We start from the raw sequence: 22,132 nt of genomic DNA, 5'->3' as shown, positions 1-22,132 counted from the left end.
TTTATTTTTTGAGACAGGGTCTCACTATGTAGCCCAGGCCGGCCTCAAACTTGTGGTGATGCTTATGCCTCAGCCTCCTGCGTGCTGGGATTATAGGGGTGCACCACTACGCCCAGCAGGAAAGCAAAAATTGGAATTCAAACTTTTACAAGATTTTGTCTCATTTGAGGATGTAGTGGGTGGCTTCTGAAGGTTAAGAGATAAGGCAGGGTGGAATAGTACCAAGTTAAAGTAGCAACACATTTTACAGAAAGTTCATGGAGTTCCAAGTTAGTGACAACTGAAGATTTATGGAATATGGATTGTAAAAGTTAGTGGAAATCAAATGATCGAAGCCTTGTCAAATAGCATTTGAGACTAAAATATGATAGAAACAGATAGTCAAACTTAATAAAGTCTCATATTGAGATTATTAATGTTTGTTGGTCAATTACGCTCATTCAACAGGTTATGGATCATGGGTAAAAGACCAATTTAATGTAATATGCAGATCTGTCATTGATTGTAGAACCAGCTGCAATTAATTTGAACCCACAGTTGAATGGCCTTTTATAATGAAATTAGGACACTATATATAAAGAAAAACAAACTAGTACAAATGAACTATTTACATAGGTGAAGAGCAAAACCATTTGAAGGATAAATTAATCACAAAATCAAAACAGCTATCATTACCATAAACAACATAACCACTCATCATTCAAACCCTTCTTTACAGAGCTGAAACAAAATGAAAGCTTAAAGTGACTAGTAAAAACATTATCTTTGTTGCAGTTTTTGAAATACTGAAATAAAGTAGAGAGGGCACGATAACCTAATAAAACAAGGCTCCCATATTTTAGAAAGGTCAGAGAAAACTAGGTTTGCATTTGTAGAAAACAGATGAAGTGACCTCATTTAAGAAAATACTAATTAAAGGGATTACAAGGGATAAAATACCGAATATAACAGTGTTAACTGGATAAATTATACTCAAATGAGAAAAATAGCATGGAGAGGCCCCGCTATATGGACACTGTTACCTCAGTGGGAGAAATGGACATCTGAAAATCCGCTGGGGTTGCAGAACATGAGTGTTGGTACTCAGTAAGCTCTGAAGGGGGCTTTCCAAGGTCCTCTCAGGGACCACTATCTCTTCTGCTCCTTAGACTTCTTACTAGTTAGAGTCTGTGGGACTGTGCAGTGAGGACCCCAAGAAGTTCTCTTTCTGCATACTTCATGGAAGATTTTCATCGCCATCTAAGTCAACTTAGGAGAATTTCTTCCCTCTGAAATCCATGCCTACTGGCTCCATGATAACCCAGCCTCCATTGTATACAACAGATGGTGAAGCACCTTTGTCTATACACTTAGTGAGTCAGAAGTCAGGGGTTAGTTCTTGTATCCAGCATGCATCCTACTTTGTCTGGAGAAATTAGCAGAGCTGACATGATTCAGTAGGGTGGAATTACCCACTGATGACTTTTTATTAATTTCAGTGCAAATACTCTAACAACAGTGACAACAATATAATGTTTACATGATGTTTCCTTTGTGCAAGGTACTGTGTTAAGTGCTAATCTACATGTTTTAACCTATTTAATACTCTCAGCAATTCCACGAGGTAGGAATTTATTCTCAATCTCACTTTATAGCTGAGGAAACTGCAATGCAGGAGTTTCAAATGATTTCCCTAGACTGTACAGATATCGAGGGACAGAACTGGGACCAGGGCAAATTCAATTTCTCTTTTTTTATGGTACCAGGGATAGAACTCAGGACCTTGGGCTTGCAAGGTAGGTGCGGTGCTACTGAGCTAAATCCCTGGCCCGTCCTGCAGATTCAATTTTTGAGAGGTTTGAAACTTCTGTAATTTTGGGGAGGGGCCCTGTTTAAGAAAAAAGGTATCAGTTCAGTACAAAATTATTTAGAATAAGAAAAATCACAACCAAGTAGGATTTTTAAGCTGATAAATACCCTAAATATCAGAAAAGCGACATAACTTTTTTTTAATTTGTTAAGCGTTTGACAGGTCTCTAATGAACATTTTTCCTATATTTTGGGGTGATGTTTACTCTTTGCCTTCTTACATGACAATGATTTTGTGATATTCTTTACAGAGAGTGAGAAAGACAATTTAGTCTTTCTTTGGGTGTGATATTTTAATATGGTTTTCATTATTGAGCGTTTAGAAAAGTTGCATTTGGCTTCAGCATTTCTTATTAGTATAAGTCATGTAAATATTTAGCATTTCTGTCAAATTTAAGGAGACCTGTGTAATAAATGGATTTTACTCTTTGAACTGATATCTCCTATTAACCACTTTCGAGTGACATTCTCAAAGTAGAATACTTTCAGTTTAATGTTATCTTTGTCAGTATGTAATGTCATGTAAACAAGAAATCATTTTCTGGTGCCTTTATGTGATTCAGTGGTATACTGAACAGACGTGACTTCATGCACTGATGAACTCATGATTTCCAGTACTGGACTTACACCCTACATATACAAGGATAAATTCCTCAGCAGAGAAATACTCATCAAAAGGAAAAAAAATGACATGCTTGTAAGGCATAAGTTCCATCTTTAAGTATAGGAGAAAACTTGTATCTGATGACAGGAAGAATTCTGTTTCTATATATTAAGCCTTATGTCTTCTCCAATATCTAATTCCTTCGGTGGCAGGGCACCATATGACAAAGTCATATTTTCAAATACTCTGACCCTGTCATATTTGTGTCACTAGGAAAGTCAGAGGATAGTAGGAATATTCCTGGATATTTACCAATAACAACCATAGACAGAAATGATTTCATACCGCATAAACATATCCTATTAAATCTAAACTAAATGTACCCTGAGCTCAAATGCTTTTAGTGGAACTGTCAGAAGGGTCCAAAACCAATCCAATGCCACTGTTCATGGGAAAAGTGTGGTGGGAAAGATGATGAGGTGGAAACTGACAGAGGTCTTAACTGATTTGCAGGTACATCTTAACTAATTACAATAATACCCAACCATCTGCCTATGGGATCTTGGCAAGGGCCAGTGCAAGTGAGGGACCCTGCTATGTAAGCTTCACCAGCTTCACTGGAAATATTTTTCTGACCGAGCAATCAGGCAGTATGGTGTTAGTGAACCCTTTCTTATACCACAGTGAGTGAGGCGAAGCCAACTGCCTCTCAGAACAGGCACTGGAGGTGTAACATAGTCTTTCACATCTATTTGTTATGGAGGAATTACAAATAACTTTTGGATAGAATGGTAAAAAGATATTTTTAAAATGCCATATTGCTTTATTAGTAAAATGATTCACATTTGGGGAACATTACTAAAGTTACAAAGAATACTGATTTTTGTAATATCAGTGAAATATTTATAATAGTGGTCTTTCCCCCCCATACTGTCACTCCCCACCAGGGCCTTCACATTGAGCTACATTATTTTGTTTTGAGGCAAGATCTCACTAAACCACTAAATTGCCTAGGCTGGTCTCACACTTGCGGTCTTCCTGCCTCAGTCTCCTAGAGTGCTGTGATTGTTATAGGCATGAACCACTATGCCTAGTTAATTTTTTAAATTTAATGACAAAATATTTTTTTCACCTCCTAACCTTGTCCATATTGGTGAAAGTTTTGATCCTCTCTTTTCTCTGATATTCTTTAGTAGATAACTCCCCAGCTATGTGCACTTTATTTTCAATTTCTAATCTCCTGCACCTCCAAAACCAGAGTGACTCTGGTATTTAACAAAGGTATGCTGAGTACATTATGTGTAACTTTTGTGTGAGCAAACAGAGCATGTCTTTGTGATCATTCATGATCCTGTTTCCCAATGTACTAAAGAATTAGAATAAAAACAAACAGCCAGTCTTTTGTAGCTTAAAGGAATTAGGATTTCCCTTAGGCCAAATTTCCATTTGAATTGCCTGAAAGTACATGAAAATCAATGTAGTTCTATAAACAGCTCTGTGTTTGAGACATTTCTAGGAGAAAAATACCACAATATACTCCACTTTTCTTTCATCATCAGGATTTTCAAAAATAATTCTCTAACCCCCAACCCTAATGCAACAGTTTTGGTCAACAATATCTATTCTGACACCTGGTTATATTTTATAACAATAAAGTGGAAATTTCAGTAACTCTTTCAAGTAAATTCCTGGGACAAAAATTTTGTTCTACTCTAAAAATAGTATTAACATCTAAAACACTAGCTGGGTTGCAGTTTGTCTCATTTATACTTAAGAATAAAATAAAAACTCTAATTTATTTAGCCCTATTTGTTAGGCACTTTATTAAATCCTTTATATTCTAGTATTCAATTCTAACAATCTTACAAGATACATAATATTCACATTTCATACAAGAGGAAACTAATATTTAGAGAAGTTAAATGACTTGTTCAAGGTCCTGCAATGGTTCAGCAAGGATTCAAGTCCAAAAGTTCTCAAACACAATTCTCCTTCAAAATCTTATATAAATATTATTATATCCTCTTTACGTTTGAAAAATGAAGTCAACTGAGGATAAGAATCATCAAGATATAAGTTATATCTTATAACTTCTGGAACTGATTTTAAAATACCTTTTTAAAATTTCAAAGCCTATGCTCTTTTAAAAAAATGTTACATTGTCTTTTACAAGAAATAGTATTCAGGGCTGGAGATTTAGCTTAGTGGTCCTGCCACCTGCCCTGCAACCGCAAGGTCCCAAGTTCGACCCCTGGTACCAAAATAATAGTATTCAATAAATATCACAGAAAGGATATTCAACAGTCGTGTGACAGGAGCTGTGTCAGTTAACTTAATTGTCAACTTGATTGGCTGGCAGCTCCTCAGGGCATTAGTAAAGCACACTTCTGGGTGTGCCTGGGTGGGTCATGGAGGTATCACTTGGAAGTTCCTATCTGGTTCCTGGCCCTGTTCCCTGCTCTGCTTCCCAACTGCCATGAACTAAGCAGCTTTGCTCTACCACGCCCTTCTGCCATGATGTTCCTCCTTTTTGCCATGGACTGAATCTCTTAAACGATGAGCCACATAAATCTCTCTTCTGTTAAATTGTGGGTGTTGGGGTAATTTGTCTTAGCAGAAAGGCACTTAAAGCCTGCTTTTTCTATAAGCACTGATTCTTAAGCTAGGTTTGTATCTTATCTCCTTTGCTACCTTTAACTTTTGATCAGACTGCTGCTCAACTTTAAAAATAGATGTATGTTAATGATTCAAGGAGTATTTGTATAAAAATAGCTAGTACCATACTGAAAGAGTCAGAAACTATCATAGAGGCAGAAAATCCCCTGGGCCCTTAATATGTCAGTCATGATTTGTGTTTTCTTATCTGGCAGTTAGGTGTTTGAAAGCTCCTTTTACTAAAAGAAAGACAGTGACTCCTTGCTTGGGCCTGCAGATGCCCAATAGGTATTTAAAAGTAGAACAAAACTTGTCCTTCATTTTGTGTGTCTGTCTTCTTTATTATCTTAAAACTTTAGATCATGGTAGGAATATTTCTGTGGCTGCTCAGCCATGCATGTAAGCATGTTGATCATTTTAGGGAATGTGTGTCTAAGATCTGCCAATATTAGGTTGATTAGCTCTAAATTTGCCTAACTTCTCATGTCTCCTTCTTTCAAGGCTGAAGACATCAAGATACGAAAAATTAAGATGTTTTCACAATTCTAGCGCTAGCTAGTCTTACAGGCAGATTACTCCATAAAGAGAACTGAAACTGCCCCTATCCCCAAGTGAGAGCAATTACTCTGGAATCAAGGTTTCCCCCTCTTAAGTAAAAGCAATCCTCTCCTGATGGGAACTGAATTGCACCCCGAAGCAATAAGTGTTTCCCCGGAGCCAGGGTGACCTCACAGAACTAGCCCTACTATAACAATCAACCAGAGCACAGTCTGACCAAGGCTGTTTAACTATGCATAATTCTTGCTCTCCCACTCTGCCAACTATTTGTGTTCCTTTATCATGTAACCCCAAAGTTATTGTCAGTATCCCTGAGACAGGACTACCCAAAAGAGAATAAAATGATCAAATGTTGGGAAGGAGCTCCAGGGGTCATGTCTGTATTGTGCTTTCATATCAAAACCAAACAAGGAGGCCGGGGATGTAGCTCAGTGGCACCACGCATGCCTGGCAAACACAAGGTCCTGGGTTCTATGCCCAGGACCAAAAACAAAAACAACAAACAAACAAAAAAACAAACCCCAAAACAAAAAACCAAACAAGGCTATAAATGGGGACCCAGGGTTTACACACAGCCCCAAAGTTAAAAATATAATAGCTACAAGCAGATCCTACTAACACAGATGCCAGCAAAGATAAGCCTCCTAAAATCCTTCCTTACACTGGAGGTCAAAGCTGCCCGGTGTACTACCTACTTACGACTGAGCTCAGACACTGACCTGTCAGAACCAGATACTCACTCAAATCTGAATACTTTATTTTCATGGAGGACCTAGTTGGGAACTTTTGGTGAGAGCCTTCTCTATATTGATTATCCTTTTACTTTGCTCATGGAACCACTGGCACGGCTTGCCCATTGGTCAGAGCTGTGGCTCCCTTCTGACTATCGCAGAAGTCTCAATTAAAAAAAACAAAAAAGCCTTGCCTGTGCCTACATTTCCTGTGGGTTTGGCCTCATTTTTATGGTTTCTGGACCCAAGAACCCAGCTCTGGTAATGCCTTGAATACAGGGCTTAGAACATTGTGTGACCAGAATGGTCACACTGAATAATAAATTCTTTCCTTGCTTTACTAGCACTCTTCTCTCTCCAACTGGACTCTGGAAAATGAGAATGGCATAATCTAGGCGGGATCCCTAGAGTCAGGCTGTTGGCCTAGGGCTCTGGGAACAACTGCTTAACAGGAAAAGGAATCAATTAACAAATAAAAAGTAAGCAAGTCATGTTAAGTATAGTATCTTACAAAACGGACCCCAAGTGATCTAAAAGAGTGAACATGATTCCTTGTCATAAGAAAAATAAAAACTTAAATGAAACTGAGAAGAGGGAACCCCGATGCTTAAATATAGTAATTTTCCAAATAAAGCAGATATTATCAGTAGTTAAAAAATCTTAGAACTGTAAGAGACCTCAAGGGGTCCTTCAAATAGGACCACTACTCAAGAGACTTAATCCTTTGGGATAATGGATAGAAAGAGTTTAAGAAAAAACCCACTCCTTTCCTAAAACTGCTAGCAAACAAGAAGAAACAAAAACTTCAGTGTTTCACAACTACATACATAGTTGTGGTCTTGTTAAAGCTCACTGGAATGGAGATTCAAAAATTGGGGAGGAGCTTTTTCTAGGATTTAAATATGGAGTCCAACCTGATAGTCTTCATTATAACAAACCAGATTATATAATGCAAGCCCATTTTCTCAATTTCTGTCCCTTGGAGATTGAAAAATGCCAGTCTGCCTCCAGAAGACAATTAGCCCAACTATACCTCTTCCTTCACAACAACCCTTCCTTGTAGATTACAATCAGATGTGTTATTCAACCTCTCCCCTTCTTTAGGTCTTAATCTTATCTATATCCTCCAATGCTTTCAGAAAGAAATGGATAAATTTAGGAGTAAATCTTGTTAACAAATGCTAAAAAGAATGGTTTTTGTGAAATTATACGTTTAAAAATACTTGAAATAAGATTTGTTATTGGCCAGGATATTTAGTTAATATCCACTCTGCCTACAAACATCTGTTCAGCCAACACTGGTGTGGTATAGTTTTTGTGTTGCTTCTGTGGGCACTTACTTCTAGCCACAGGCCAATCCCACAGCAGTTTATCCTCTTTCCCTACATAAGAAGAGGCAAACCCGGTCGAGGATTTAGCTCAGTGACACTGTGTCCGCCTTGAAAGCACAAGGTCCTGAGTTCAATCCCTGGTACAAAAAAGCACCAAAAACAAAAAACAAAAAACCCCACAAAAATAGAAGAGGCAAACCAATTGAGCTACCTTTACATGGCTACAGATTTAAGTCACATGGTTGCAGATTTGTTAATGGTGAACTCATTCACTTAGATCATGGCTAGTATCTCACAGTTCACAGATTGGCCCCACCTTAACTCTCACAGTATAGAACTATTTAATTTTTTATATAGACAGCAATATAATATTCTAATTATGTCAAATATTATTTATAGACTTAATTATATTTAATATATTTTTACTTTACCTCTGGATCCTCTAAATATTCTTACATCTTTCCTATCTTATGAAAAACAAAGGTAGACACATAGGTGCAACAATCATGCATCCTACGGAATAGTCACATATAAAAGAGGATATGTTTGTACTTGAGTTTCTATATCAGTGATATTTCTGTTAAACCATGTTAGCAGTAAATACTGGTACAGTACTTATTTGATGTGGTTCATTCATGCAACTTTCCTTTTATTATAAAAGGGTCCAACAATCATAAATCCTTTCTGGGGAGAGAGAGAGAGAGAAAGAGAGAGAGGGATTATAATAATGATATTGGTAAGAGTAAATTCCCCTTTGTTTTATTTTTCATCTGCGTGAATCACTAGTCAAAGTCTAGCCCAAGACAAGAAAAGGACTTGGGACAATGAACTTGCAGATGAATATGCCTAGTTTGTTGAACTCATGATTCATAATGAGAGGAAAATATGAATACATTAACAAAAGTATCAGGATGGAATCCTTTCAAATAGAGAGGGGCTTCAGAGAATACTCTGAATTCATAAACTATTTTGCTATCAACATGCCTAGGTTTTATGACAGCATGAACTGAGTTGGTATTTAATGATATGGCACATAATAGGGAGAAAGAAAAAAAATTCTTGCTGATTTTTGAGTATTATTTTATAAAGGGGCAGCTTCTTCTAGCCAGATACGTAAGTGTTGAAACTGAGGAAATGCACAGAACAGTAACTGTCCCAAAGGAGAAAACATACCAGAATTTCCTGGTTGTTTCATCAGTGGCTCACAAATGGCCCTGGTGGACATTTACATAGGTAGTGAGTCAATGGGAAAAGGCAATTGGATCTTGTATACCAAAATTTAGAATAATTATTTCTAATAGTCTGAAATAGCAAAACAATGATTTAAAGGGTTTCTGTATCTTTTAAAAGGTTCATACCCAAGATTTATTTTTAACGGAGTACTACTCTGCCATAAAAATGAAAAACTTGAGTCATCTGTAGAAAAATGGATGCACCTTGAGACCATAATGTTAAGTGAAGTAGCTCAGACACACAAACTTGAATATCCCATAGTTTTTCTTATATGAAAAAACGCTCTCTCTCCATGTATACAATATATAAATAAAATAATATATATAAATAAAAGCTAGATAACAGGAAAAAAAAATCAAGGAAAAAAGATACTGTAATTCAGTGTGGACAATGTATCTAGAAGTGTACCTTGACTTAGTACAATTGTCTTACATGTTTTATAAGTTCTTTGGCCTATTAGTCTGATTTTCAATTTGTATATACAATAATTAACTTTATAAGGTATTATAAGATAAATGAATATGATGCTAGAAAAATAAAAGGGGAATGGAGGGAGGGGGGGAATGGAGGGGGGGGAAAGAAGGGAGTTGAAATGTGTTATAGATATGTATCAATCTCATATAGTGAATGTACTCATTATGTACTGCAAGCATGTACTAGTAAAAGTAAAAAAAGAAGCAGGAATAAAAGCAACAAAATTAATAAAAACTATATAAAATGGAATTATAAGCAAGTGAAGCCAGATACACTAAATTGTAATAAAAAGACTTGCTACTGAATCCAGTTTGTTCCCAAACAACTAGAAAGTTGTTCAAGAATAGCTCATCTATGGGAAACTATTAACCACACAATATTGCCAAGGTCAATGAGGACCCAACAATAGAATGGTTTGTTGAGTAGCTCTTGGCTGGCAAGGTAAGTATGAATAACATTCTCTTACATTTCTTGCTTTTCAAAGCTATATACACATGTGTTCGTTGTACTTCCTGGATACATAGAAATATTCTCTCCTCAGCTAGAATTAATTTATGGTAGGGTCACAAATTTCAAGAAGTTTATTATTCTGTCCCTCCCTTTGATACGTGGGCATCCTGATATTTGGGGCATAGGGCTGGCTGTTTGGTCACACAGTGTGCTGACTTTGGATGGCCAGAGAAAGATACACAAATCCTGCTCATCAATTTTTTTTCTGCCTTAATGTCTTTCACATGAACATCATGCTGCCATTGCCCTATGAAGCTTCTTTCTAAGAGTAGAGGAGGGGAAACCCATCTCACAATTGTGGCACAGGCACTCTGTAAGTGCTAAGAATGTATGCATTTGTGGTTGGTTTCAGTAAAAGTAACTTGTCCTCAGATGCAGGCAGTGAGCTCATATTCAATAAGAGAGTCCCTCAGGGCACTGTATAGGTAACAGCATAGCAGCCCCGCTCTTAGAAACCTGCAGGGGTGGTCTTTGCGTGGTCTGAAAATCTGCATTTCACTGATAAGGTTATCTTGCCCATCTGGAGCACTGAACACTTCTCTTCTTCTGGTAGTCTGAAAGTTTTGTGATTGCGGTGAACAGAAGATGGTCCAAGCTGGGCTTCCCTTGACAAAAATATTGCCCCGGTGTTGGTGTTGATGTATTTTCACTGGAGAAAGGAGCATGCTCCACGGGACCTCTCAGAGTGGGAGGGGAAAGAAATTCAAGGAAGTTCCTCCTGACTCTACCTGATATGCTTTTCCTTTTTCTATCACTCATAAATATAGCAAGGAATCCAACCACCTCTAAGTCTCAGGGTCATTCCAAGTAGATGTCCAATGTGGAGTGGTGGTAGGACCCTTGAAACATGCCAGGGAAGTCAGTAAGACTATAAAAAACTTTCATCAAGTTTGTAAAGATATAATTGTGACAGTTTTATAAAATGTATGTGATTTCAATTTTCCCATGACAAAATTCCAGTTTACCTAATTCCTTTCATCAAAGCAGTGAATAATACTTACAGATATATTGTAAGAACAAAATCCTTTAAGACCCCCAATAGCTTTACAAATTTTACCCTAAGAACATAAAACAATATGTAAAAACACTGTACCCCAAATTCAGAAATTTTTGTAGAACTGTTCCATTAATTATTTGTGCTGTGTACTTTCACTGAATTGAGGTTGATATTTATTACTTACATATTTTATGGCTTAGTTTTTTGAGACAAAGCCTTGCTGTATAGTCCAGGCTGGCTTTGAGCTCACTATGTGTCCCAGACTGACCTCAGACTTGTGATCAGACTGCCTCAGCCTCCTAGTCACTGGGATTACATGAGTGCACCACCATATCCAGCTTGTTTTTTTTTAAGTGAACATTTTCTTGAATAGTAAAAGCAAAGACTTTGAATATCTTGAAAATGTGACATTATATATGGTCTAGATACTTTTATATCCTTGCTAGGTGCCATGGTATGAAACCCCCCCTTTTGTTTACAAGAGTGTTTTGATCTTAAACATGCATTTGATTGTTTTATTTAACCTACATATGTTCAAGAATGTTATATTTTAAAGTGTTAAGCATGCAGATTTAAGCACTGTTAGACATGCATTATTTTACTTTATTTTTAGTGATACTGCAAAATAAAGTCATAAAAAGTCATATATCATTTGTAGAGACATATCAACAGCAAGATGTGTGATTCGGAAATCTATAGAGGTCAAGAAGGCCATATTTAAAAAATGTTTTTTTTGAATTTTCCAAGTAAAAGTATGACTGCAGTGGCAATATGGAACACTAAAAAGTACCAGTCGATGAAAGTCTGTTATAAATCAGACATTAAATTTTCCTTATGTGAGTCCATTTTTATGGTCATCACAAACACAAAAAAAATTTCTCATATTTTTTACTATGACAGTTGCTCTAAAGGAAGTCAATTGCCATTATAAAATGATAGTCAAATAAAAAACAAAAAGCCTTTTTTTAAGGAAGACAAGTAAAAACCAATGTGAAGAAACAAGCTTTTTCCAAGTTAAAAAACAGCCAACAATTTGAGCTCTTTTACAACAGATTGAGGACAGGTACAAAAGTACAGTTAAGGGCTGGGGTGTAGCTCAGTGGTAGAGCACTCACCCAGCATGCACAAGGCCCACCGCCAGTCAATGAATCAATCAGTAAGTAAACAGAAGTGCAGGGAGCCTACCGATGGTGCAGTGCTCTCCGTTCCACCCTTGGCTGCATTCGCACTTGCCGTCCTTGCAAGTCCCATGCTCTGCACAGCGGGGGTGGCAAGCTCTCTGATTACACGCTGGGCCCGTCCAACCTTCCTCACAGCGACAAGTGCCTCCCATGCAGACACCATGTGAGCCACAGTCCACGGAACATATTTCTGTATTGAATAGAAAGGAAACAGAGCAGGAGAGGATAGAGGGGAGTGGTGAGAAGGGGAATTAGGATAGCTACATCTTAAACTCACACTTGTTACGGTAAAAAACAAGATCATTGGAAAATCAGAAGTGTTTGGATACAAAGAAAATTTCAGCACTGGCTAGTAGGAATTACGAATCATAACATTTTACTTCCTTATTCATTACTTAAATTTATATGTGGTTGTAATGGTAGATAAAATATGCATGGCAATTTTGGTAGAAATAATTTATTTTATATACAGATATCTTATATATAAATATATTTTATATGAAGGATCTATAAGGTATTCATATTTAATATAAGTGTTCTAGAGAGTATCATTTGACAGCCAAGGAAACATACTCACATACCAAATTAATGGAATCGTTCAGGGGTCTCATAGGTCTTGGGCTTCACACATTATCAAGAATTGAAAAGGGATTACTTCCAATGCCATTGTTTAATTTTAAACATTAAAAACTTTCATTAAAAAATCCACATAGAAGGTATATTAGCTTGCTTCAGACAAGCAGAAAAAATGATTAAATAAAGGAAATTGTTATTTCTCCTATTTAGTAAATCATACTGTTGACATACAAATTGCTTAGCTCATATAGCTGAAAACCAGTTTAATAACACATATAATGACTGTCTTTTGAAAAACAAAGGTTTTCAACAATTGGAATTACTGAAGGTGACTAAATAACTGCAAAAACTATAACACCAGGTTAAGTTTTTAAAAAAAGACCTCTAAGTAATTTTTTTTCTTAAAGCTTTCTTAGAAGCTTTAACTAGATCCAGTTGGGAGAGAAGGAGAGAGGGAGAGAAAAGGAACATTGAAAGATATTTTATTTTTTACTCTTCATATATAAAGTTAATTATAAGTTAATTTTATATACATATATATATATTTTTTTTGGTACTGGGGATCAAACTCGGGACTTCCCGCTTGCAAGGCAGGCTCCGGAACCACTGAGCTAAATCTCCGGCCCAAGTTAACTATATTTTTTGTCCTAAGACTATATGACTATTGTTTAGTTTTGGTTTTCTTTTGAAAGTAAAAATGTCTTACAATAAAGACTTTGAAATGATTCCTAACAATTAAAAAATAGACTACAGTCCCTTTTCCCTAAATTAAAAACTAGTAACTGTTTATGTAGCCACACACGCCCCAATTTTCTCCATTTGTTCCCCAAATAACATTTCTTGGGCTCTGTAATTTTCTATATCATAGGATTAACTTTAAACACAGTATTCAGCATTATGAAAGTTGTAACATTTCCTATAAACAACTAAACAACACTCAGGACTATTAATTGGCAGAGAATAGTATGTGGGTTTTTTTTTGTCTTTCTTCTTTTTAAAGTTTTTTTGATCTGTGCCACATTTTCTATCTCTTTTGAATTAAATTTTTGATTAAGAAATTCAAGATGGTTTGATTAACTTCAGAGCAACATAACATCAACTCAGCTCCAGAAGAGAGAGGTTTCTTTCTGAGGCACCCTTTTTATTCAGTCTAATCAATTTTTCATTAGGGTGAAGGTGTTTATCAGTGTTTAGCACACTAGCTTTGAGCAAGGTGCGTCAATCTTTGTAATGAACTTATTAATTACAGTTAATTTAATTGAAGTGGAATTGAAGGGCTAATTAATGGACAAACTGCTGATGAAGATAGAGTAGAGCTCTGTTGCTTTCAAACCTATAAACTTTCTGATGGAAATAATTCATTTCTTTTCTTCAGGCTGCTTAACCAAATGTTTCTTCAGGTGTAAAAATTACTCTTTCATTGAATTTAGATATCTGAAGGTTATTTCCACAACAACAAAAGAGAGCTAGTAAAGTGTTTTCCTTTAGGATTCATTTAGTTAGAAAATCAGAATTATACTGCTAGTAAACTTTAAGCCACACTTGTAAATTAACAACATTTTAATAAGCTTTAAAAGAGAACTGTGCAACAGCCAGATAAATCAGAGGCACATGACACCAGATATTTTAAAAAAGTGAATGTAACCATACTTAAGATTTTTATTATTAACCCTAAGGAAGCTTTCTTTTTGCAGTTAATACACTCTTGTTGGCTTGAACCACTGGTGAGTGGTGCATATATGGACTGTCCCACTGGGGGCTTGAACTCGTGGTGGTACAAACAGATCTAATCATTTTTATCAGTCTTTTTACTAATAAAATTAATAAGAAACTGCCCAATGTAGCAAGATGATTTTATAAAGGCCGAATTACTTTTGGAGCTATTTAGTATCAATTATAAGTTATCCTTTAATAAAACAATACAAGTAATATATCACAATGACTTTATATGAACCAAAAAGGGCTATTATGCTTGTTTTTTTCTTACTTGGTTAACTATGGTAAGTAAACCAGAATAACATTTCAAATAAGTATTACTGTTCTTTGTAGCTGATATTATTATACCTCTTTTACTGATGAAGGCCTAAGAGATCTAAACTAAGTAGCTTTACTATACAAGTAATTATTTCTATAAAGTTTAATTGGCTATTTTTTGTGGAATGCATTTGTTACTATAGAAACTGGAAATGTAAATAAAACCAGAAATAACTAAATGCATATTTTATGCTGCCCTCGCATATATACATGTAGATGGGTTTTTTTTTCTATTTTCTGTTTTATTTTTTTGAAATGGGGTCTTTGCTATGTTATCCGGGCTGAGCTTGTGAACTACTGATCATCTTGTCTCAGACTTCTGAGTTCCTTGGATTACAGATGTGAAACACTACATCCAGCCTACAGAATATATCTCAGAAGACCCCCGGACAAAACAAGTTCCTATGTTCCTTGAAATGATGTTGATTGGCAAAGATTTCCTACAATCTTTGGTGGGATGTTCAGGTCCCTCTATAATCCAGAATCCAATTTATGGTTTTTTTCCTATACATATTATTTGTTCTAGAAGTCATGAACTTTCTAACAAAGTTTCTGGTTCTTCAAGCTAATCAGCATCAACTAATATGCTTATGAATCAGTAATAAATATACTATAAGCCTCTTCAGCATCCAGAGCACCATAGCTAAAAGACAAGGGAGGAAAAATAAAGCAGGAAGAAAGGGAAGGAGAGAGGAAGAAAACTTCTCTTAGTGTATACACACACACACACATATATGTATGTATATGTATATATATGTGTGTGTGTATATATATATATTTTATTTTTATTTATTTATTTTTTAGGCAGGGTCCCCCTTTGTAGTTCAGGCTGGCCCTAAACTCACTATGTAGCCCAGGCTGGCCTTGAACTTGTGGCTATCCTCCTGCCTCGGCCTCAGGAGTGCTGGGATTACAGGTGAGTGCCATCAAGGCCAGCAGGTCTCAGTATATTTACTTCAGGCTAAACAGAGACTACTCACATATATTACAAATTATTCTATGGAAAATGTCTTTAGTTTGGGTTTCCAGGACTCAATTTAAATTGAAGATGATAAATCTGTTATGCTGATATTGAGTCACAGGGTAGCAGAGATATCACCCAAGTATCTCAAAATGCCAGGAAAGCACGATTTGTAAAAATTACTAGCCTCTCCTTCCCCTCAAAAGCATGAGAATGAGGTGGAAATATTTTATTTTGTTTTACTATTAAGTCATACTAATACATGGAATAATTTTGATTTCATTAATTTCACATTTGTAGAACTATACCCAATTAATACTTTTATGTGGAAGTTCTTCTGCGTTAGTGAGGAATTAAGTATGACAAACTACAACTTGTCTTTAAAAAACTGCTCCTATTTACTACTGTTACTATCACCACTACTTCTGGTTAATACTTATGAAGTACTTACTTTGTAGAAGGCACAATTCTAAATGATTTTCCCATATTAACTCATTGAATCTTTACCTTGATTGTATAAAATGGTATATTATTAACTCCACTTTACAGACACTGAAATATAGAGCAGTTAAATACCTTGCCTGACATATAGCTAGAGGATGACTAGTCGAACAGCTGTGTTCACATTCTTTAGGACTTTAGAGAAGAGGGCCATCAGTGTGGGCAGGATGAGCTGAAGATTTATGCACAATGCTTTTGTTTACTCAATGCCACTAGTAAAATCTGTCCTTTTTCTTTCTCTTCTCTTCCTTTTCTCTCCTCTTCCCTTTACTTCTCCACTTCTTCTATTCCCTCTTCTTCCTCTTTTATTTTTTACACTATTTATTTTTACTTAGTTTGCGTATCCATATACAATTCCTCATCTTTATGCCTCACTTCCCAACACCTCCTCATGTCTGCCTCTTCAATCAGCACCATCTTCCCTAGTTTTCTTTGCCTTATTCACAAACATAAGTATCAATCATAGTTTTCCTTCAGACTTACAGCTCTTCTAGTCAACTTCTCTATTTTGTTCTCCAGCAAGTCTTCCATATTTTTTCTTTAAAATGTGTTCATATTTCTCTTTTTCATTTTTACTGATTTGAAACTAATTCATGCTCTCACAGTCTTACAGTTCTAGAAAGTCCTCTCATTTGTCTTCTAGCATTCAAAGTCTCACTATTCATGTTATGACATAGTCTATATAATACTTCTCCTAAAATACTACTCTCGTCATATTTGTGAGCACACTGTCATTAGTCAATTCTTCATTGTCTAAAACATCATTTCTAATTTGCACTCCCCATAATACTGGGGCCCAACTTAATTTTTACCTCCACATGTTCTTTTTTCCCCTACAGTTCTGTGTACATAATATTTCTCTAAGTTGTACCATTGCTAATAGTAGTGACAGTAGCAACTATATTTAATAGTGGAATTAGAAACTGTATTTGGAATTTATTATTAAAATGTTGTATTCTATAATTAGTTATTAATTGTACTAAATTCTCTAATATAAGTAATTGCCACAGCCTCTCTAAAGAATGTCCCATGATTGCACAGTGAGTAAACTGAGCCATGTTGTAGTCATTTGCCAAAGGCTGTTTATCCCTGTAGGAATACATCTGCATAGGGTCCCATGTCCTGCCTTCACAGTTCATGCTCTCAAGTATTTTCTAATACTGTCGCCCTAGTCAAAACATCTCTTCCAATAATCCCAGATAGCTACGTTTAAATGAAGGCAAGAAATGTTAACAAAAGCCTCCTTGAAAACTTTCGGTATTCATCAAGGTAGCACCACTCCTCTGAATGTTCAATGAATTTAGCATATTATTCCATATATATAACAGTATTGTGTTCTAACTATTTCATACATGTTAAACATATCTCCAAAACTAAACTGATTCTCTAGAGTAGAACAGCATCTTCTCAAACTGTGTAACTAATATATGTGAGAATGGCATGGAATTAGTTCATGAGTTGTAACCAGCATTTGAAAATAATGACACTTGAAAAATATCAGTGCCTATCACTTTATAAAATGTTCATTTCAGTTAGTATGTGCATATATCAGGTCACAGTGTAAAAACGTATTTACGAAGATAAGTCATGGTCAAAAATTTAAAAGCCACTGTTATTGAAGGCAGACCTGATTCATTATTATTTTATTTTTACAGAGCCTCTCACAATGCTATGCACATAGTAAGTGCTCAATAACAACCTGGCTGACTGAATAAAATTACCATCTGTCATTTCTATTATAATACTATAATTAAAAACTCAGTGTTGAACCATTATATATAATATTTGTACTGTATATGTCTTTATATTGTGATCATGCTAGCTTTATATTGTCAAATAATTTTTTTAATTGAGTCTTCTCTGTGTAAATCCCCAAGCTTTAAACAGGCCTACAGGGAGGCTTGTTTCAATTAGTAGTTCTGTAAAGTGAGAGTTAAGAAGACAGGGCATATTATGCAAATGAAAGATTCTTCATCCCAATAATACTGAAGTGGAAATTTAAGTAACAAATTGGCTAAACGTATTTCCTTCCTCTTCTTTAAGACATTTCATTACTTTTAACATTATATTTATAAAGAATCACTTTTTGCAATTTTTATAAAGTTAAATAAGCGTGCTTTAAAAACTAAGATGTCATAATGTTTAGATAATATCATAGTAAGTATTTTCCTATATTGCATTTATTAATCTCACCATTTGAGCAGTCTGGGCCAGTCCAGTTAGGGTCACAAGTACAGGAGCCACTTTCTTGGAGATATGTTCCATGACCAGAGCACTGGTCTGGACACATGGTCTTCAGTATTTCACAGTTGTTACCACCCCATCCTGGGCTGCAGTGACATTCCCCATGGATACACACACCATGATTAGAACATCCAGGGTCTAGACAGTCAGCTGGTGCCAAGAAAAGAGAGCCATTTATTAAACCTGGAAGATGTCACAGTACATTTAGAATAAAGAATTAAATCTTAATTTAATTTACACGTACATTTTTGATAGTCAAATAGCTACCATTTTCAAGGACTTGTTTCTGAAAAGTGCAAAGAGTTGTAATACAATAAAGCCTTAAGAACTAGCCCAATGCCATATAGGTAACTAAGACTTGCAAGGATTTCTAATTTTTATGAATTACACAAATATGCTCTTGAGATTTCAGATTATTACTGTCTTTTCTGCCAAATCAGAATAATAAGTATTGGCTTTTCTAGAACGAAATCTGTATCAGTTGACCTAATCCATGACCATGAGCACTGACAGCTGCATGAGATCTTCAAATTGTTTGAGAAATAAATGAGTTGCATACTCTCTATCCTTCTTAATTCACTTTAATGTGCTTTAGATGATGAGATTTAATTTAGCAATTTGACTCAATAAAACTTTACACTTGTAGGGTCAATGGCCTGAAAATTTAATTCCAGAGACTTAATTGCATTACTTTGTGAGTGCAGATCAATAAAATCAATTTGACCAAAGAATGGAAATACTGATTTTTTGCTTTTTGAAAAAACAATTTAACTGCACTTTATAGTTTCTAAACTCTCATCATTACATAGTTATGGAACAAATCTGTGATGTTGAGCTTATTCTCATTAATATATCATGTTCAATTATTGTTTCTTTCTAGAGATGCCAAAATGCTTGATTTAGAAGCTAATATCAATGTGAAAAACTGTTAAAAAAAATCAACAGGTTACTGTTGGTTTCAAGGCACAAATGTTTGCCTCATTTCTGAATAAAAAGAGAAGTATTCATGCTACTGAAAAAGAGAAAAAGGCTCTTGATATTTGGTCTTATTAGTTAAAATGTTTAAAAAATGCATTCATAAATATGGAAATCAAAATTACTTTTATAAGGAGGCACATGAAAAGAGATTCATCTGCCAAACTAAAGATTACTGCTGTAATCTGTTGCTTTATGAAGCTAACAATGGACTTTTGTAAATATTGACATGTTTACCTTCTTCACAGTTTTCTCCTTTGTAGCCTGAGTTGCAAGCACAGGAGCCCATGATACAAATCCCACGACCCCCACACTGCGGGTCAATACACTGTGTAGTTGGCACATCACACTCGGTGCCCTTCCAGCCACTGAAACAGAGGCAGCGGCCCTTGGAGTACTGCCCATTGCCACTACACAACACTGGACAGGCTGCTGTGAAATAAAACACGACAGGAGAATTAACAGCCACATTTTCCATCACAGTTCTGAAAGGAAAGACACATTGGTAGAACAAGTAATGTGCCAAGTTTCCTCCCTTTCTTTCCTGTCTTGGTAGTTTTCTGAATTACGTGTGTTTCTACAGCTTATTTGTATCGGCTTAAGAAAAGAATCTAACTTGCATACCTCTTGAACAATCCGGACCCAGAAATCCTGGAAAACAATGGCAAGTTCCAGAAACACACTCTCCATTTCCATGGCAATTTCGAGGGCATTCCACCACAGACTCTGGAGGAAAGATTACAAATACTTGTTGTAGAGCCTGCTTCTTGCAAAAGATAATGTGTCACTTTGATCATTTTAGCTAGTGTTGAAGGAGGTATGATGGCTTTCTCCATAACAAAAAAGTGGACTCATTTATACTACATTATTCAAATTGGAAAGTAAAATAGTCCCACTTCAAATGCAGGTTTTTGAAGTGTCTTCACGATAGGCTCTCCTCCTCCAAATTAATTTCAAATAGTATTTTCTTCCAGAGCATCCAAGTTTGTCACGTATTCACAAATGAACAATTTAAACATATCTCTCATATTTTACCTGGGCTTTAACACCCCAGGAATCACTCAAAATCAGTAAGAATAATGTAGTTTCTATTCAACACAGTGTTTATTTAGGCTGTAGCCTGGAAGAGATGTTTTGAAGAATGTTCTTACCTATAACAATTGTATTAAAAGACACCTGCTCTGCATTTTTCCCATCATTATAGAAAGCCAGATGCCAAATCCCAGAATCTAAGAACTGGATGAAGCCAGCCTCGTGGAGACTGATGGATCTCGCCTGCCGACCACCTCTTTCAGCCTCCACCAGGTTCCGCTGCTCTCTCGCAATCAACCTGCTGCCATCCAGGAGTTCCACAAAATCGTACTGGGGACAAGGACAAGGAAAACTGTGTTAGTAGTCAGAAATATGATTGTGTGGCTGTCTCTCTGTGTTCTTTCATCCTTCAAGCTTTTCTCTTGTGCTAATGCATATGTTAGAAAAAAGCTCCTGATTGACAGGTACACATGTAGAAGTCTTCCACATGTAATATACACAGGGATGAGGAAAACTACTGCACACCGTTGTTGTATTTAAACAGATCATTTTTTCTTTATTGGGTAATAAATTTTCCACATTTATTCAACTTTTCTGATTAAGGAAAAATCTGCTGAGCTTAGGCAGCTTGAGGATAAGGTAAAATCTACACGAACTTATATTCCAAAACCATATTTTACTTAAACCATTAGATAATCAACCCCCCTGCCCCATTTTTTCTGGTGCTGGAATTGGAACCTAGGGCCTCACACATGCAACGAAAGCTCTCTACACTGAGCTACACCTCAACAATTTTCAAAATTTTATTTACACAAGGCAGTGGTGGTGAACCTAAGGCACATGTGCCGCAGCTGGCTGTTTGTTATCATTTCAAGCTCTAAAAGGTTCACCATCCCTAACATAAGGTCTTGCTGAGTTGTCAAGGCTGGACTGAAACATGTGACCCTTCTGCCTCAGCCTATGGAGTAGTTGAGATTAAGGTCCTTTCGTCCTATTTTAATAATCATGTAGTAACAACTATTATTGGATACTTACTCTGTAGTGAGATTATTTTTAAGCTTCGTAGGAACCCTTTTGGGAAGGCATTATTAGTTACACTTTAAGGTTAAAGGAAATTGACCACTGAGGAGCCTCAGCAAAGTCTTATACCTTGAAGGGGTGGAGCTAACATGTGAACACAAGTGCACTTTGCTCCAAAGCTTGGGTTGTTTCCACCACAACACCGCACCTCTCTTCTGTGACCCTGAAGGCACCACTCCAAGAAGCATAGAGAAACCCGGAAGTTGTACTTAGATATGATCAGATTAAAAACATAAGCTGCCTTTACATCTTTGACCAAAAGTCTAAAAAATGTAACAATGGAGAGGACTGAAGGGCTGGCTGGCAATAAAAGTTCACATGACTTACTATATTCCTATGTGAGGTAAGTCACCATTAAACCTAGATTGGTTTTAGTAAGATTATCATAAACAGTGGTTAGAAGAATTGAAGTAGAGAATTTAAACTATGGGATATAATTGGTAACAACAAAGGAAAATTTGTAAGCAGAGATAATACAGAGAATTCATTAAAGACATTAAATTCTGGAAGACATTAAAAAACTTTTTAGATAATAGTTTCTTAAAAGTAGAGCAATTCAGTTTTTATAGACAGTTACCAAGTTTCGTGGTATTCCTGAGGCACATGC

At 36.0% G+C, this 22,132-nt stretch overlaps 1 protein-coding gene across 28 annotated transcripts in view; it reads right to left on the bottom strand.

Annotated features, from left to right (window-relative positions):
- Positions 1 to 22,132, bottom strand: part of Tenm3 (teneurin transmembrane protein 3) — a 2,554,979-nt gene that overhangs the window by 98,900 nt on the left and 2,433,947 nt on the right. For all 28 annotated transcript variants that reach the window (XM_087217023.1, XM_087217025.1, XM_087217024.1 and 25 more), the window contains 5 exons: positions 20,565 to 20,775; positions 20,038 to 20,139; positions 19,651 to 19,845; positions 18,388 to 18,588; positions 12,127 to 12,312 (listed from right to left, as the gene is read on the bottom strand). In XM_087217023.1, the coding sequence (XP_087073149.1) occupies positions 12,127 to 12,312; positions 18,388 to 18,588; positions 19,651 to 19,845; positions 20,038 to 20,139; positions 20,565 to 20,775 (895 nt within the window). The remainder of the gene's footprint in view (positions 1 to 12,126; positions 12,313 to 18,387; positions 18,589 to 19,650; positions 19,846 to 20,037; positions 20,140 to 20,564; positions 20,776 to 22,132) is intronic.

The sequence above is a fragment of the Heterocephalus glaber genome, unplaced genomic scaffold (assembly GCF_053883595.1).
Source record: "Heterocephalus glaber isolate CG9 unplaced genomic scaffold, H.glaber_assembly_v1.0 deba00001461, whole genome shotgun sequence".
In the NCBI taxonomy this organism is placed as follows: domain Eukaryota; kingdom Metazoa; phylum Chordata; class Mammalia; order Rodentia; family Bathyergidae; genus Heterocephalus; species Heterocephalus glaber.
This window is presented reverse-complemented; position numbering and strand designations above follow the sequence as displayed.